The sequence below is a fragment of the Prionailurus viverrinus genome, chromosome B1, assembly GCF_022837055.1.
Source record: "Prionailurus viverrinus isolate Anna chromosome B1, UM_Priviv_1.0, whole genome shotgun sequence".
NCBI classification, from domain to species: Eukaryota; Metazoa; Chordata; class Mammalia; order Carnivora; family Felidae; genus Prionailurus; species Prionailurus viverrinus.
Genome location: NC_062564.1, coordinates 104,960,331 through 104,973,646, shown reverse-complemented (window position 1 = coordinate 104,973,646; position 13,316 = coordinate 104,960,331). Strand labels below are relative to the sequence as shown.

At 37.9% G+C, this 13,316-nt stretch overlaps 2 protein-coding genes and 1 long non-coding RNA gene across 8 annotated transcripts in view; 2 read left to right on the top strand and 1 right to left on the bottom strand.

Moving 5' to 3' along the window:
* The window catches only part of PDE5A (phosphodiesterase 5A), a 142,078-nt gene that overhangs the window by 8,308 nt on the left and 120,454 nt on the right, over positions 1-13,316 (bottom strand). For all 5 annotated transcript variants that reach the window (XR_007151686.1, XM_047856812.1, XM_047856815.1 and 2 more), the window contains exons 16-18: positions 9,151-9,251; positions 6,942-7,019; positions 4,807-4,870 (exon numbers count right to left, since the gene is read on the bottom strand). Coding sequence is in view for 4 of the 5 variants with exons in the window: in XM_047856812.1 (XP_047712768.1) it covers positions 4,807-4,870; positions 6,942-7,019; positions 9,151-9,251 (243 nt within the window). In the remaining variant the exon portion in view is untranslated. The remainder of the gene's footprint in view (positions 1-4,806; positions 4,871-6,941; positions 7,020-9,150; positions 9,252-13,316) is intronic.
* LOC125164223 (uncharacterized) overlaps positions 1-13,316 on the top strand; it is a 135,502-nt gene that overhangs the window by 73,999 nt on the left and 48,187 nt on the right. The gene's annotated exons all lie outside the window — the stretch shown is intronic.
* On the top strand, positions 8,198-8,662 carry LOC125164221 (60S ribosomal protein L30-like). Its single transcript, XM_047856817.1, has one exon. The coding sequence runs from the start codon at positions 8,334-8,336 to the stop codon at positions 8,616-8,618; it is 285 nt and encodes a 94-aa protein (XP_047712773.1). The 5' UTR covers positions 8,198-8,333; the 3' UTR covers positions 8,619-8,662.

The following is a 13,316-nucleotide window of genomic DNA, read 5'->3' as shown; positions in this document are numbered from 1 at the left end:
TATGCCCATCTGTATGCATAAGCAATGATATTTATTAAGCACCTGTTATACCAGCTGCTGTGAAAACCAGTTATCAAATAGCTGCATATATTGTGATTGATTGCTGTGCCTTTTAAATTAATTTTAATCTACATTACATTCTCTTCTCTTTTAAAAAAATTTCCTTATAATTTTTTTTGTTGCTGTTAAATAAACTGGTTGTTTATCCTGTAGTTTCCCACTATCTGGATTTTGCTGACTGCATTCCTATGATGACAATTACTGTTTCTCTGTGCCCTATTTACATACAATGGTAATGAGATCTAGAGACTTGATAAGACTGACCGAATTTTTTTTTTTTTTTTTTTTTTTTTTGACTACTTCATAGGCAATGCTGTGTACTTCCATTAAGAGCTATACAATGCCCGGCTGCCTCTCTTTTTGTGATATTAGCGACCATTAATGATCTTTGTCTAGTAGATCCGCTACCTTAAGGGCTGCAAAAAGGTGATATTCAAAGCAGTCATTCCTTTTTGTTTTATTAGTTGAAATACAATAAAAAAGGAAGTTCCCCACATCAATTATTTAGTTTCCCTAAAGTACAATTTGTATAAGAAAAGCAGGAGATAAAAAAAAAAAAGCAAAGCAAAGCAGGAGAAATGTTTGATTTTCTCCACTTTAATTACCATTAAAAAAGTAACATGGCTACCAAGCAACTATCAAAGATGACCAGGGAAGATTTTATTTTATTATTTTTATTATTATTTTGAACTTTTAAATTTAAACATGTTTAATGTATTTTAATCCTTACTGATATCAGATTGTTCCATTTTGGCCACTGGGAGGCTATAAAGTTGGCATCTCTGTTCTTTTGACAGAATCCTATCAGTCTTTGAAAGCTTCCCTGCTTTCTGATAGAATAAGATGCTCTAGGCTCATTTTATACATTTCCTGCTTTAAAACTGCTATCAGCCATTTCTTTGTTGGAGCCCTTGTTCCTTTAATGAGATACTTAGAAACCTCAGTATGGGCACTAGGTTTGTTCATTACTACCAGTATTTGTAAGCCCTTTTAGAGGATGGAGCTAGGACAAAACAGAAGTTCATACAACATTTCAATTCAAATTCAGGACTACAGTGTTTTTGCATAACCTAATCCACTTTAGATCTTTATCTTTCCACTCACACTGACAGTCCTCAATGATACCAATACAATTTTTTTATTTGCTTTTATCTCACATCATCTACAATTGTGATTGAATATCTATATAAAATTACCACTAATAACATTATTGAAAACAGTTTTAAAGGCTTTTTTAAAGGATTTATAATTCCTTTTTGTTTTTAGAGTACATCCCACTAAGAGATACATGGTCAAATTACTGTTTTAATGTCACTTGGAATAAAATAGTCTGTCACTATGGTTTTGCAACTGAAATCAGGTTTGTTTCATTTTATTTTTAAGGTTTAATGCTGAGAATTCAACCTTATGATTTTAAACTATTTACATGGTTCCATGGTTCTGTTCACTAAATTCTGTTCCTTCCTTCTCTTATAGGGGATCATTAACTTTTTTGTGGTTAATCCTAGGTTTTTTAAATATTAAGCAAATATGTACATATATTCATATTTTACTTTTTTTTTAAGTTTATTTATTTTTGAGAGAGAGCGCACGCACATGTGAATGGGAGAGGGGCAGAGACAGATGGGGACAGAGGATCCAAAGCAGGCTCTGTGCTGACAGCACAAGGCTTGATGTGCGGCTCAAACTCACTCACTGTGAGATCATGACCGGAGCCGAAGCCAGATGCCTAACCAACTGAGCCCCCCCAGGCACGCCCTTACCCTCTTCTTAGATAAATGGTAGAGTACCATATACATTTTCTCTACCTTGCTTTTTTTCCACTTAAAAATAGATCCTTGTAATCACTCCATAGTAGTATACAGATAATCCTCATTTCTTTATATAGCTGCCTAGAACTCACTGTGTAAACGTACTACAAATTATTCAATCAGTAACCTACTGATGAGTATTTGGGTTACTTTCAGTCTTTGCTATTACAAATAGCACTAAAATGAGTAGCCTTGTATAAATATCTTTTTACATTCTTTCCCGTATATCTTTGGGATAAGATTCCTAGAAGTAATGGTAAATAATGAATATGTATATTTATAAACTTCTAAAGAGTTACAGTATTTTTCATTCCTTGTTTTCCCTCAACTTCCCCAATAGGGTATATCATAAAACCTTTGGATTTTGCCAAATGAGAAATGGTATTTTTTTTTTAAATGAAGTAGAATTTATATACTGTGAATTGCATAGATCATGAGTTCAGTGTATTGACAAACGCATAGAACCATGTGAAAAATACCCCATCCAAGATACAGAATATTTCTATTGCCCTTATGACCCTTCTCAGTCAATTCCTGCCCCTTCTTTCCTCCCTCTCCTCACAATCACTATTTTATTTCTTTCACTGTAGTGCTTTAATTTTGCCTAGTCCAGAACTTCCTATAAATGAAATCACAGAACATAGTCTTTTGTGTGGCTTCTTTTGCTCTGTATAGTGTTTATGAGACACATCCATGTGGTTACAGGTATCAATGGTTACTTCCTTCTTATTGTTGAGCAGTGCTCCACTGAATAAGGAATGGACCACAATATGTTTAGCTGTTCTGTTGACAAGACGTTTGGGTTGTTTCTAGTTCTGACTACAGTAGTCCCCCTTTTGCAGAGTTTTGCTTTCCATGGTTTCAGTTACCTGGAGTTAACTGTGGTCCAAAAGCAGGTGATCCTCCATCTGATACATGGTCAGAAGGTCCTAACACTACATCACAACGCCTGTATCCTTCACCTCACTACCTCTCACGTTATCATCTCCCATCATCACCAGGAGGGTGAGTAAAATATAATAAGATGTTCTGAGAAAAAGACCCCACATTCACATACCTTTTATTACAGTATTGTTATAGTTGTTCTATTTTATTATTAGTTATTGTTGTTAATCTCTTACTGTGCCTAATTTATAAATTAAACTTAACCATAGTTATGCATGTAGAGGAAAAATCATAGTACATATAAGGGTTCAGTACTGTTTCTGGTTTCAGGCAACCACTGGGGGTCTTGGAATGTGTCTGCTGCAGATATTACTACTGTATTAGGATTAAAGCTGTTATGAGATTCTATACAAGTTTTTTGCGTGTGTCAGTGTAGTTTTAATTTGCATTTTTTCTTATGAATGAGGTTCTGAGAACCTTTGCAAATAGCAAGAGCCATTCACATTCCATCAACTTTTTGTTCAAATTTCTGGCCCATTTTTCTATAGGGTTGTTGCCCTTTTCCTTCTCTATTTTTTACAATTTCTTTAATATTTGGGGTATCTACCAAATATAAGTTGCAAATATCTTTACCAGTTTCTCACTGACTTTTACTTTGCTTATGGTGTCTTTTGCCATGCAAAAGTTTTTTTTTTTTTTTAATTTTTATGTAATCAAATTTACCAGTCTTTTCTATTGTTTCTGCATGTTGAGTAATAGGAAAGTTTTCTCACTCCTAAGTTATAGCAGAATCCACAAATGTTTTTATTTAGTACTTCTATGGTTTAATTCTCTAGACTGAACTGTATGTTCCATTTGGAATTTAAGTATGTGGAATAGATACAGTTATAGAAGATGTGAAAGTCACCCTAACATTATTCAGTAAAAAGTCTCTCTTTTCCCCCAGTTATTTGAAATACTACCTTTATTATATATATTAAACGTTCTATGTAATTCTCAAAGTTCTATTGTGTTCCATTGGTCTGTCACCAATACCAAACTGTTTTAATTATAGAGGCTTTATAGTATTGCTTTTTATGTCTGGACTCTAACCTCATTGCTCAACCTTTTGGGGATCTGATTAAGAAGAAAGGATAAATGAAAAGACAAATTCTTCCCTCTTCCATTCCCTTCCTTATTTGGAAATGGGCATACAGTCCCATTTATTATTACAGAGCAGCACACTCTGTAAAGACCACCTTTCCTGAGTGCTTACGGCATGTCAGCTTTGGCACATGGATAGCACACTTCTGATCTTGTTTTCTCAGCATGTATGTTTCATGAGATGAACCTGTCGTTGGGCTCCATGACTCTGCAGATCAGAGCCCTGACCAACAGCAGACTGTCATTAGTCTCAGATAGTGCATTAAGGATTCAAAATGCAGTCTCAAAAAACAAAAGCACAATACACACATCATTGCATGTATAGCCATCTCTTTTCTGAGCCTAGGGCCTTTACTGCCTCTGCAAAATGTTATAGCAGTTACTTATTTAGAGAGAAGGATATATTTCTAGCCTCCGAGCCACAGGTCCTGATTACATCCTTCCTGACACCTTATATCAACACTTCCTATATTTTTAAGACTTAGGAAATGTTTAAGTTCTACTCGCTAATGCCTACTTAGAGCTGAGTTATAGCATGGTAGGCTAACCATAAAGAAAAATCATAAGAAGAAAAATAATTTGCTTTTTCTGTTTTTCAAGGTTATTAAGGAAATGTGTTAAAAAGCATTCCTAAGTGAGCCAGAAGTAGTACTGGAATTAAAGACTATCAGCAGCTAGGTTTTGCTGTGTTAGTATAGATGCTGTCTTTCTTAATACGTTATAAATATTAGTAAATGCTAATGAATCTTCTAAGAAAGAAAACCTATTTATGTCCAATTCTGCTTTTAATGCTACTTAAAATTTGGATAAAATTTTCCACAAATACTTTAGAAGCTACCTTTAAGAATACAGACTTTTCTTACTTTGACTTTTTAATTACTACTTTTACTGTCAGCAAACAACATACCCGTTGTTGAATAGGCCAGGGTTTTGTAATTGCAGAGAGATCACAAGCTGTCATCAGCATCGCTCTGTTCAGGGAAAAAGAAGCCCAATACTACTGTTTACTTTTTATGTGAACATAAACTCTCAGTAAATAGTTACTGGTAAAAAAGTTAAATTAAAGCTCCCTAAACTATGAAGATGGCAGTTTATAAAGACAAAAGAAACAGAAACAACTTATATGGAAGTGTGGCTGATTCAGGGATAGCAGAGTGTCACTCTTTTGGTTGCCCACTGAACTACTGGAATTTGCCCTTAAAAACTCCTCATTTAGCTCCAGATTGGCACGAGAGAAATTATTAACCTCTGGGTAAAAACTTACCTGCTGTTGCTCTTTTTTTTCACCTTGGTATTCCATTCTCAGTGGTAGTAAGATGAAAATGCATTGATTACTAATAATTAACCATTAAAGGATAACATCAGATATTCTATTGATATAAGGCCTCTAAGAGCAAGAATTAAGGTGAGTCATCCTAATGCACTCAACATGTGCGGTGACTTCTGTGTGAAAAGCTCTTACTTATACACAGTATGTGCCAGAGAAAGGGAGGGAGGGATATGAGAGGACAGAGCTCTTTAGTCTTTCTGTTGTTCAGAGAAGTAAAAACCATGCCGGACGGAATCTGGAGTCGGTGACAAGGTGCTCTATAGCTCGGTACCACAACTACAGTATGAAAATAGTTCTGTATTTAGCACCGTGTTTTCCCATGTTGGATCTGGATACCTGTTTGTAATAATTTGGAGAAACAAAGTCCAGTCACTGTCATATAGAAACACTTAGAGCAAAGGATGGTAACCCTCATCCCTGCTGGGAAACCCAACCTAAAAGCATGTTCTCCATAACTACATAAGGCAAAAAGAAAACGGTTTCCTGCCGCTACTCTACATCTTACACCAACTCTCTCGGAAAAAGTGAGTGCACCAGAGATATTTTTAATCACTGTTTAAGCCCATTTTCATAAAAGATTTCAGTGCTTGCCAATATAAACTGCCTCCCCCAAAGAAGACAATGCTCCTAAATGAGCTTCATTAAAATCAGACACATGAGTTCAAGTGGCGACACTGAGCACTAGAACTACGAGTACTTCTCTGCAAGAGGTTCATGGCTTAGGATGGATGGAGCAGCGGAAACTGGTGCAGACTTGGAGCCAAGGTTGGATTTACTTTTTGTTACTGGGAAAAACTGTTCCCTAACTACAGTAGTATGTCTATTCTTTCTTTCTTTCTTTCTTTCTTTCTTTCTTTCTTTCTTTCTTTCAATATTTTTATTTTTAAGTAATCTCGACACCCAACATGGGGCTTGAACTTACAACCTCGAGGTCAAGAGTCACATACTCCACCCACTGAGGCAGCCAGGTGCCCCCATCTGTCTATACATTTCTAAGGGACCATTAAGAAAAACATTTTGAGGCTATGAAATAAAGCATGATTACATAGAACAGACAGCCAGGCATTTGTGTACTGTTTTCTTATAATCTGCATCTTTGTTTGCATGCTAAGTAGTATCAATCCATTTAAAGAAATGTTGATTTCAGAAGTGTAATAGCGCTGTCCTTGGTGTTCTGTGTCATCCTTTTATTAAAATTACTGACCGCTTGTTCTTTTTTATGGATCCCATTCTAGCCATGGTAAAGGTAGGAATAGTAACAGCAAAGAGATGGCATCTACAGCTAGAAGGGAGGGACAGGCCTACAGGTAAGGAAAAGGGAAATCTTGAGGTTCTGATGGTGTTACTCTCCCATCACTCAAGAGAAGTAAACACTTCACAACCACCTTCTTGCTCCCACAATCTTTGGGATGCTATCTTCAGCTATTCCAAAGTACTGGGAATATGAGCAGGGGGAACCCTAGAGCCTTGTATTCATATTCCACCACATTTTAAAGTTCCTTCTAAGACAAAGGAGTAATTTACTGACTTGAATTTGCAAATGCATTTCTTTCCAAATAAATATTCATATTCAGGCCTTTATACAACACTCCAGATAATTCTGACAGCCTCTAAGATCATCACATTGTAGCAAATACTTGCAATAAAATCTGAGAGTTATAAAATTAACTGGAGAGCAAAACGTCAGTGTTAAGGACAGAAAACCTACTTACAAAAACAACTCTTTTTGATGAGGATCTTCCAAGTTGAATTGATTTTTTCTTATAAGTTCAAAAAATTCTCCTCGTCTCCTTGAAAGTAAAAGAAAAACATATGGTAGTTATGATGAGTCCCCAGGCTCTTATTTCTTCAGCTAACAAAGACCCATGGAGTAAATTTTTCGGGAAAAAAAAATCTCTAATGGTTTTTCCCATCTTAGAATCCGATATAGAAACCATCATTTAAAAAGCTAAAAATACCTCACTTTTTTCTTTTGTGCCATTTTCTTTGGGTAAAACAATAACACCTCACCTAGTTTTTAACTACAGATCACAAATAATGGTAATTTCAATTCTTAAGCATGATTTTAAGAAAATAAAACAAATTTAAAATTTGATGCCAAGAATGACTTGAAAATTTAAGTGTATGGCATAATGATATCTCTATGGCTTCAGTTCAATTTCATATATCTTATTCATATACATTATGGTATAAGGTAAAAAATATGTACTATTATTCACTCAGTGCATAGTGAATGCCTCCTATGTGCCCAACACTGTTACGCATCTTGGGAAGATATAAGACAGGAGTCCTTTTCACAATGTTTAAAATCTAGTCAGAGACACAAACCAAAGATAAGAAAAACTTATATAACGAAACTGAATGTATGTCACTTGAGTACCAAAAATGAAAACTACATTGGAAAAGGGTTCAGAGGAGAGACCCATGTGGCCTGGAAAGGCTGGGAAGTCTCTGTGGTTACAGGTATTTTTAAATTCTTGGTAATCTGATCATCTTTATTCTGTAATCATTTTAAGTTAAACTGAAGCTTGCTGTATTTTCTTTTATCCTAATTAAAGTGCTGCCAAATCCAATGGCACGACACTTTTAGATGCAGACACTTTTAGGTGCAGCTATTTTTAGATGTACAACAGTAGGTACCTGGGGTATGTGTTTTTGTATATCCGTTCTACTTGTTTTTACTTCTCATAAGAGTGGTGAAAGCCACACATATGAATCCCTGTGTAGAAGGAGAGAGGCCTGTGCTTCAGGGAAATCCCACAAGTGTGACCGCCAGACTCTCCTCACTCCTACGTGTGCAGCAAAAGATCTTGGTCTGCGTGTGGGAAACTAATGCCTGCCCAAATGCAGCAAGGTCTTTTCTCGCTTTTAGAAAGGTAGTTTAATTACAGGGAAATGCATACATGCATGACAAACACTACTCTAATGAACACTCTAATTTCTGAGTCAGTGACTTCACTAATTAAAGTTCTATATTAATACCCTTCTGCCATTTTGGCGGTTGCTTCTGGTTGGGTCCGCCCCGCACCTAAGGCAGGAAGACGGTGGCCGCAAAGAAGACGAAAAAGTCGCTGGAGTCCATCAACTCTAGGCTCCAACTCGTTATGAAAAGTGGGAAGTACGTGTTGGGGTACAAGCAGACTCTGAAAATGATCAGACATGGCAAAGCGAAACTGGTCATCCTCGCCAACAACTGCCCAGCCTTGAGGAAGTCTGAAATAGAATACTATGCCATGTTGGCCAAAACTGGTGTCCATCACTACAGCGGCAATAATATTGAATTGGGCACAGCGTGTGGGAAATACTACAGAGTGTGCACACTGGCTATTATTGATCCAGGTGATTCTGATATCATTCTAAGCATGCCAGAACAGACTGGTGAAAAGTAAATCACGTAAAATTTTTCGTTAATAAAATTGGCTAGAGCTTGTTTAAAAAAAAAAATACCCTTCTGCCAAAATTAAATAAAAAGAAACAAGACTTATGTATCTGGCACTTAGCTCTTTTTCCTGCCCACTTAGGCTTAGATGACAGTATAAAGGGACTGTAATATGGTCAGAAGCTGGGGAGGGGGGTGAAGGAAAAGCAGATGGGCTCTATAACCTTCGGGCTGGACAACGCAGCCTTGGAATGACCTTGGCATGGTTATTTACCTTGTACACAACTTCAGAGGCACAGGAGTAGTCACACGTCAGAAATGACTCTGTATTCTGTAATTTCTAGCACTAAGTCATATGCCAAAGGAGTAGACTTTTCTGGCTTCCTATAAGAAACTGCCCCATAGTTTGAAAAACAAGACATTCGATTTGCCAGGACATTTGTCTTTATAATCTTAAAACCTCCCAAAGTGCATTTGAAAAGCTTGAAACAATGCAAACATTTCCAAGACCTATTGATCTCAGAATATTTCTTAAAACTTACTTAATATACAGCGCTAGGTCTGTAGCTAAAATAGCTTGCTTGATTATTTTCAGCGTGGTCTTATATTCTTCGATGGAGAGGCCACTGAGAATCTGATTGCCCTTTATAAAAAAGAAAACCATCATTAGCACTCTGCCTGGAGAGGCTGCTGACAAGAGCAAAATCTGAAGGTAGAGTGACATATCTTAAACACATGCCTAGTATTCTAAACTCGTGAATACAGAGGACAGCTGCTTACTTTAATGCCATGAAATGATGTTTCCCCTCTATGTTCCACTTCCCACCACCCTGTCCTATAAGAAAATACAGCTTCATAATACACCTGCCTACACATGCATGTTTTTCCACATCTTATACTCCCTAGGCCTTAGTCCAGGCCTAAAATCTAATAACTATATATATATATATATATATATATATATATATTTGGACTAAGAGAGAGGATCCAAGCAGGCTCTGCACTGTCAGTGCAGAGCCTGATATGGGGCTTGAACCCACGACCATGAGATCATGACCTAAACCGAGATCAGGAGTTGGACGCTTAACCAACTGAGCCACCCAGGTGCTCCCAAATCAAAGCCATATTAATGGAAATCTAGAATGGAGTAGCAAAACTTTTAAACATTGATTATTTAAAGAATCATTCCTCTATGGATTCTGTCATAAATCTAATAACATTTTTTGGGTGCAAATTTCTATAATTTAACTTAATCAATATGGCAGACAGTGTGTGTTCTTTAGGAACATGTGAATGTAGATGGTGGCCCCGTAGGGCATGAGCCAAAGGTGTACTTACTGGTCACAAAAAAGCAAGTATAGTTGAAACATCTATAAGGAATATTGAAAGGCGCCTGGGTGGCTCAGTCGGTTAAGCCTCCCCTCTTGATCTCAGCTCAGGTCATGATCTCATGGTTCATGCTCTCTGCTGTCAGCACAGAGCCTGCTTCAGATCCTCTGTCCCCCTCTCTTTCTGTACCTCCCCTGCTCGTGCTCTCTCTCTTTCTCAAAAATAAAAAATAAACATTAAAAAAAAGAAATATTGAAAAGGTGCTATGTAACCATTTTTTATTTCTTGTCTGTAATTTAAGGCATAGTGGCTCTCTGATGTTGAGCTACATAAAACATTCCTTGGGTATTCAGCATACACTCAGGACAACATCTATAAGTTGAATCAGATGTGCTTCCTAAATCTCAGGGCCAAGAAAAACCCAGAGGAGTGGGAATGAGATCTGGAGGCAGAGGATTTGTTCTGAACGAAGAGAAACTGCCGAGTGTGGTAGGCCAGTGCCAAAACACCGGTTAGAGAATAACTAGACGCCAAAATTGTGGCATGTATCTAATTAATGAATCTGTGATTACAACCATAAACATTGTTTTAAAATATGTAATCACTTTAGATTCTGGGCCAGAAAGGAAACTATTTAGAGAATAACTGATACTTCTATGTGTTTTAAGATAAAACAATTTCAAATGGAAAAGGAAATATCTTGGGGCGCCTGGGTGGCTCAGTCGGTTGAACGTCTGACTTTGGCTCAGGTCATGATCTCACGGCTCGTGAGTTCGAGCCCTGTGTCGGGCTCTGTACTGACAGCTTGGAGCCTGGAGCCTGCTTCAGATTCTGTGTCTCCCTCTCTCTCTGCCCCTCCCCCACTCATGCTCTGTCTCTCTCTCTCTCTCTCAAAAATAAATAAACATTCAAAAAAAAATTAAAAAAAAGAAAAGGAAATATCTTTTGGTGTTATATTTTTATTTTTGCTTTCAAAAACAGAGACTATAAATTCTCTGTAAATGTTTTGGTGCTAATACTAAGTAATGTTTTGGTGCTTACAAAGACAGAATATTTATATGGTCTTATAATTTGAGACCAACCATCTATACGACCAAATTTCTTATAAGTAATAACGTATTACTTAGTAAGTTATGTTATTTAATAAGATAGATAGCTATGATAGGGATACTGTTAAATATGGGGTTCAGAAAAAGCTTAGCATATTTTCTTTCCTTAAAACTAAACAAGATATTAAAATGAAGGTTTTATAGTTTTAAATGAGGCATATAGATAGCAAATCCCAAGGAAAGTACAGATTTCTCTACTACAAAACAGCATATAATTCCTGAGAAATCTCACTTCTGAAAAACTACACACTAGAAATGACATGGTTTATGGGAAAAATTAGTGCTTGGGCAGATTGCACAAAGCCCATGAAACTTTATAACCAGAGTATAAACCAAACTGAAAATTGGTGCGTCTGCAGGTAACCCAGTCAGCTCAGGCTAGCCAGTCTGGAGGTCCTTTGAGAACAGTCAACACACAAAACGATGGCGTGGAAGCAATGGTTTGTGGGGCCCAGAGACAACGTGGATGGGACTGGATCACTGAGACATTGGGGCTGCTATTAAGGTGGGCACCGAAGGAGGAGCAACCTCCTAGGAGCCTAAAGCAAGCAGTCCAAAGCAAGGGAGCAAATGCCCATTTTCAATATTCTTGAAATAGGGCAGAAGGGGTGCCTGAGCAAAGCCAAGTAGAGGGATTTTTTTCTTTCTTGTATAAGGTCAAAAATTCAACTCTCATAATTCTTGTACCTTACCCAAGAGAACTTGCAGATGAAAGAATACAACTTGTACACTTACACTAACATCATTCAATTACCAGTTACACATGAACTAATTCATACTAATCGCATACTTTATCAATCTAAAGTCAATTTAAGTATGCAGAACTTAAATTTTTTTAATGTTTATTATTTTTGAGAGTGGGAGAGACAGAGTGTGAGCAAGGGAAGGGCGGAGAGAGAGGGGACACAGAATCCAAAGCAGGCTCCAGGCTCTGGGCTGTCAGCACAGAGCCCGACATGGGGTCCTAACCCATGAACCATGAGATCATTACCTGAGCTGAAGTCATACACTCAACCAACTAAGCTACCCAGGCACCCACTGTGTGCAGAATTTATAATGAGGTTACCAAATTGGCTGTATAACTCAACCCTTCATCCACACTGAGATGTTTAGGGAGAGGTGAGATTGTGTTCCCCTCCATCTCAAATAAGAGAGTGGGGCATGGGGCGCCTGGGTGGCGCAGTCGGTTAAGCGTCCGACTTCAGCCAGGTCACGATCTCGCGGTCTGTGAGTTTGAGCCCCGCGTCAGGCTCTGGGCTGATGGCTCAGAGCCTGGAGCCTGTTTCCGATTCTGTGTCTCCCTCTTTCTCTGCCCCTCCCCCGTTCATGCCCTGTCTCTCTCTGTCCCAAAAATAAATAAACGTTGAAGAGAGTGGGGCATGAAGTCCCTACATATGTCTCTTGTAGTGTAGTGAGAGTGGGAAGGGCCACAGTGGTCTCATGTCTAATTCCTGTCTGGAAAATCTAAAAGGCAAGACACAGGCTGACTAGCCACTCTGACTTTAGCAGCAATGGAGAGGTTCCTACTATATGGGATGGCTTGCCCTCTCTAAGTTTTGGAGGCATGGGATTGATTTCAGTCCTGTCCTTTTAAAGGGGATGACAAAGAAGGGCAAAGAACCTTAGCAGAAAGGAGCTGAAAGTGAACGATCAGATTTTCCTGAGCAGAGGAAGGAGTCATAAGTAAGGCAGGCAGAGATGATCATTAAAGGAACATCTGGTAGAAAAGCCCCACAATGAAGGCACTTGGCAGGCATCATGAATTTACCCAGAAGAAAAGAACTTGGTTTAAACACCTGCCAGGCACAAAGAGTGAGACACTCTTAACAGTACCAGTGTGTTGAGAAATTTCTTGCCCCTCTTCTTAGCTATTCTCTCTTCCTACTCTCCAAGTCTGGAGGGGAAGGAAACTACATGGGGGGTTAGGGATGAGGAAGGAGTTAGAAGAAGCACAAGATAGGGTTGAGAGAAGCCAACCACGCAGTAGGGGGAGAACCTGAAACTTTAAACCAAATCCAAAATCCAGAGTATTACACAGAACTGGACATTTTGGTTTCTAAATTGAGAATTGCATAGTCTATTTTGGGACTTGACGTAATTAGTACTTGACATAATTTTTACTTATAAAAGAATAACCAGTAAAGTCATGGGCCTCCCAAGTTTTCTTCTAGGGCTCAGAGAAGACTAGCCACACGGGGCAAACATAAAAAGATGGGGGTAAAATTGCTTTAAGATTATATACCACGCATTGTGCTTGTTCCACATAGTAG

Coding starts and splice junctions, on each gene's coding strand:
- LOC125164221 (XM_047856817.1), top strand. CDS start 8,334: ATGAAAAGTGGGAAGTACGTGTTGGGGTACAAGCAGACTCTGAAAATG.